This window comes from Panthera tigris, chromosome B4 (genome assembly GCF_018350195.1).
Source record: "Panthera tigris isolate Pti1 chromosome B4, P.tigris_Pti1_mat1.1, whole genome shotgun sequence".
Classification (NCBI taxonomy): domain Eukaryota; kingdom Metazoa; phylum Chordata; class Mammalia; order Carnivora; family Felidae; genus Panthera; species Panthera tigris.
The window spans coordinates 39,432,501-39,436,672 of record NC_056666.1 but is presented as its reverse complement, the minus strand read 5'-3'; the positions used below and the strand labels follow the sequence as shown (position 1 = coordinate 39,436,672).

Genomic DNA, 4,172 nt, shown 5'->3' with positions numbered 1-4,172 from the left:
ACATGCATACATGTTCCAACATTTACCCTCACTGGAAGCATCCCTATTGCCTCTGTAGTGGGCCCTTCTGCTTTCCCCAAATAGCCAGAAGCAACTGAAGGAATTTGGAAAACTGGAACTTTATGGCCTCAGAGCAGATTACTGAGTCATGAACTCCTCTCATCTGTATTTCAGGCTTGGAGAAGCCAAACTCCCAATCAAGGCGGCCTCTGGCCCTGGAAGGATCCCACTGAACCTGTCTAAAGAGCATCCTCTTTGCTGAAGGGTAAGAAGAGAGACTGAAGCCCAGTTCAAGAGGTTAAAGAGGGATTTAAGGAGCTAATAGCCCAGTGTGGCCTACTCTTGGGCTTTGAATCCAAGGCAGCAACTCTGTGGGGAGCTTTTGACTCTGGGAGACACGGAAGGAAACAGGCTAATGAACTAAAAAATCAATACCCTTATTAAAATTCACACATTTGCATAGCATCATCCCCAGCTTCCCAGTACATCGACATTCCCCATGAGGTAGGGAGGGGAAGACATTAATGTTCCCATTTAATGGGTGGGGAAACTGAGGCACAAAGAGGAACTGTGTTACCCTGTAAAGCTGTGGCAAAATCCAGATTTAGATCTGGCACTCACAGGAGCCACAGTGTCTCTCAAGAAAACCCTCAAAAGGCCATTCCTCATAAGTTGCTCTTTGAGAAATTTTTTTTTAAATCCTCATCAAAGAGTCTTAAAGCATAGATACAAAATTAAAAACATGTTAACAGTCCTTTCGGTTTCTGAACTGCACCCAGAAGAGCTCAGAACAGTACATCACAGTTTTTCAAGGCAACAAACAAATGACAATGTTACCAGGAGAGAAATGAGGGGAAGTGGGGGGTGGGGGGTGAAGGCAGCAGTTTCACGCTGGAAGAGGATGACTTAGTCCCGGTGGTAACATTACCTTACCAGTTAGAGCAGGTCAGCTGCATCTTCAAGGGGCAGACCAGGTAAATGTTTGCTTGACTCAGCAATAAACCTCTAACGGTGAGGCTGTCAACAAAGGAATGATGTTTCTTCCTTACTGTAAACCTATTTCATTGCACATAAAATGGGAAGAAACCCACACTAGCATCCAATGCGTGCTTTTACCTGTCTGCAGGTGTAAGCTGGAGTTTGCTTTGGAAAACCTTCAACTGCAATCCTAAGTCAAATTCCCAGGAAGAAGGAGGGTGGGGTGCTGGAGAAGGTTGGGGGGGCAAGCAAAGAAGACAAACTTGCCATCTGCAACAAGGCTCCTCTTTGCACGCCTCCCAGATGACAGTGGCTGCTTAACTGATACTAACTCTGTAGATACTCCGTCAAGCTAGTTGCCATTTCTCCTGGCTCTGTGGTTCCCTCTTTCCAGGTCCTCTGCACAGGAAGGCACTTGCACAAAAAGAGTATTTGGCTCTGAGAAGGAACCTTCCTGGAAGCTAGACAGTCGGGGAGGGAAAGACTGAATGCAGACCAAAGGCCGATGTCCACCGTGCCAGGACACCTGGAAGAATCCATTGGCCCCTTTGGTCTGGGACTGACTCTCATGGCCTCCAAATGGCCAAGTTTAACTGTAGTTTCTCTAATTCCTTCCAAGATTCAAGATGAATGACATATCTGGAGGCTGTGCAGCTAAAGGCTTTACCAAGGGTCCTCTGAAGGATGACTAGCAGGTGTCACAGGCACGGGAATAAAACAGAAAGATGAACACTGTTTCTGTCCTCCAGCTTCTGCTAGTGACCACCTAGCCAGAAGCTGACAGGTGCATGCCCCAAAGCAAAGGACACTAAGGAGAGAAATAGGACCCAGGTATGCTTGGTCTCCATCCGGTTGACATCTTTGTTCCTAGAGAATTCCAAGCCCCAGACATGAAAATTTACAGTCATGAGGGAAGGTCAGACGGAAATCTCATCCACATGACAGAAGATGGGCATGAATGGGTGGCACCGTTAGAATTTCAAAAATGTCACTTAGATGGATGAACCTTGAATGCTGCGGAAATCAAGCAACAAGGCTGACAGTCCAGGTATCTGGACTGAGTGCAGGGGAGGGAATCAGGAAGTCGGCTGGAGGTCGGGTGAAGGGAGTGGAGAATGAGAAGGAAGGCTGAGACTGTTTGCTCAGTGTCGTCCTTCTCATTGATGCCCTTCCTACATCAGTCAAACCTCAGTGAGCATCCTTTTCTCTGCATATGCCCGATGCGGAGGGGGAAGGTAGCTGGGTCTCCGTTCCCGAGTGGTCTCAGAGAACTCAGGCTTGCCAAGTCCACTGTCAGCTGCCTTCAGGTCTGGTGCAGGCTGCCCACAAGTGACATGGGTATACTGGCCTTGCTCCTCCTGCTCCGTCTCCCGGTGGTAGAAGTAGTTGAAGTTGGAGACAATGACCGGCACAGGCAGGGCGATGGTGAGGACCCCAGCGATGGCACACAGCGAGCCCACGATCTTGCCCCCCACCGTCATGGGGTACATGTCTCCGTAGCCTACCGTGGTCATTGTAACCACTGCCCACCAGAAGGCATCCGGGATGCTGGGAAAGAGTGAATCATCATCATCAGCCTCTGCGAAGTAGACGGCACTGGAGAAGAGGATGACCCCGATGAAGAGGAAGAAGATGAGCAGACCCAGCTCCCGCATGGAGGCCTGCAAGGTCTTGCCCAGGATCTGCAGCCCCTTGGAGTGGCGGGACAGCTTGAAGATGCGGAACACCCGGACCAGGCGGATCACCCTGAGGATGGCCAGGGACATGGCCTGCTGCCCATTCTGGCCACCCCCTCCACTGGCTGACTGCTGCTCCTGCTGCTGCACCAGCTCAGTGCCCAGGGTGATGAAGTAGGGGAAGATGGCCACCAAGTCAATGATGTTCATGATGTTGCGGAAGAAGGCTGGCTTGCTAGGGCAGGCAGAAAAGCGAACCAGGAGCTCAAAAGTGAACCAAACTATGCACAAGGTCTCCACCAGAAAGAAGGGGTCAGTAAAGAAAGAGCCCCCAAGAGTACTGAGTGAGGATGAGCCCCCTGCCATCATTCCCCCCGGCGGGATGCCAGGATGAAAAGTGTAGGAATCATCTTCATCTTCCTCTTCCTCCTGACTACCCCCGGAAATTGGGGAGTCTCTGCTCACACCATTGCTTCCACCTCGACCATCTGCACGGAACTGGGGCAAGGTCTCCAGGCAAAAGATGACGATGGAGATGAGGATGACCAACACGGAGACGATGGCGATGCCTCTGGCGGGGCCCGAGCTCTCAGGGTACTCGAAGAGCAGCCACACCTGGCGCTGGAAGGGCTGGGAGGGCAGTGGCTTCTCGTCCTCGCCACCTTCTGGCAGGCAGCCCTCGTCCTCCCGGAAGGCCGCCAGGGCTTCATCCCCCAGTTGGTAGAAGCGGATCTCCTCCAAGAAGATGTCCAGGGGCACGTTGACCGGCCTCCGCAGGCGGCCCCCGGACTGGTAGTAGTAGAGGATGGCGTCGAAGCTCGGCCGGTTGCGATCGAAGAAGTACTCGTTCCTCAGGGGGTCGAAGAAGCGGACGCGGCGACCAGGGTCTCCCAGCAGCGTGTCGGGGAACAGCGACAGGGTGCGCAGTTGGGTCTCGAAGCGCAGCCCGGAGATATTGATCACCAGCCGCTCGCTACTACAGCAGCCCCCGCCCCCGCCGGCCTCCGGGAAGTCTCCCGTGTCCTGTTGCTCCCCCTCCGGCCCACGGACCTCCCCCGGCGCCGCCAGCGTGAGGGATTTCTCCGACCTCATGTCCCCTCCGCGGTGCGCTCCCAGCCACTAGGACGGCGCCCACGACACCACCTCTGGAGCGCGGCACCTCTTCCCGGCTCTCAGAGCGGCGCTCTCTGTTTAGGGTGGGGCTCGCGCTCCTCCGAGCTCTAGATCTGGCCTGGCCGCTGGGTCCGAGAGCTCCGAAACCCCGGTCCCTGCAAGGCTGGGTCTGGGGAGGGGGCCCGGACGCAGAGGGTTTAGCTCCGCGCCTCCAAGACAGCCGCGCCTGGGATACAGCTACAGCCTACTGGGATACCTGGAACAGCAAACTGGCGCGCGTGAAACCGGCTGCCCGAGAAGACGCGTGGCTTCGCCCCCCGCCGTGCCTGATCCCGGGCTCTGGGACGCGGGGGTCCGCCCTCCGGACGGGTTAGCTCTTCCCAGCTCCCACTGCGCTCTCCAGCC

The 4,172-nt window shown here is 54.6% G+C and overlaps 1 protein-coding gene across 1 annotated transcript; it reads right to left on the bottom strand.

Moving 5' to 3' along the window:
- Positions 1-2,159: 2,159 nt before the first annotated feature.
- On the bottom strand, positions 2,160-3,746 carry KCNA6 (potassium voltage-gated channel subfamily A member 6). The gene has a single exon (XM_042993746.1). It carries the CDS (start codon positions 3,744-3,746, stop codon positions 2,160-2,162), a length of 1,587 nt encoding a protein of 528 aa, XP_042849680.1.
- Positions 3,747-4,172: the final 426 nt, after the last annotated feature.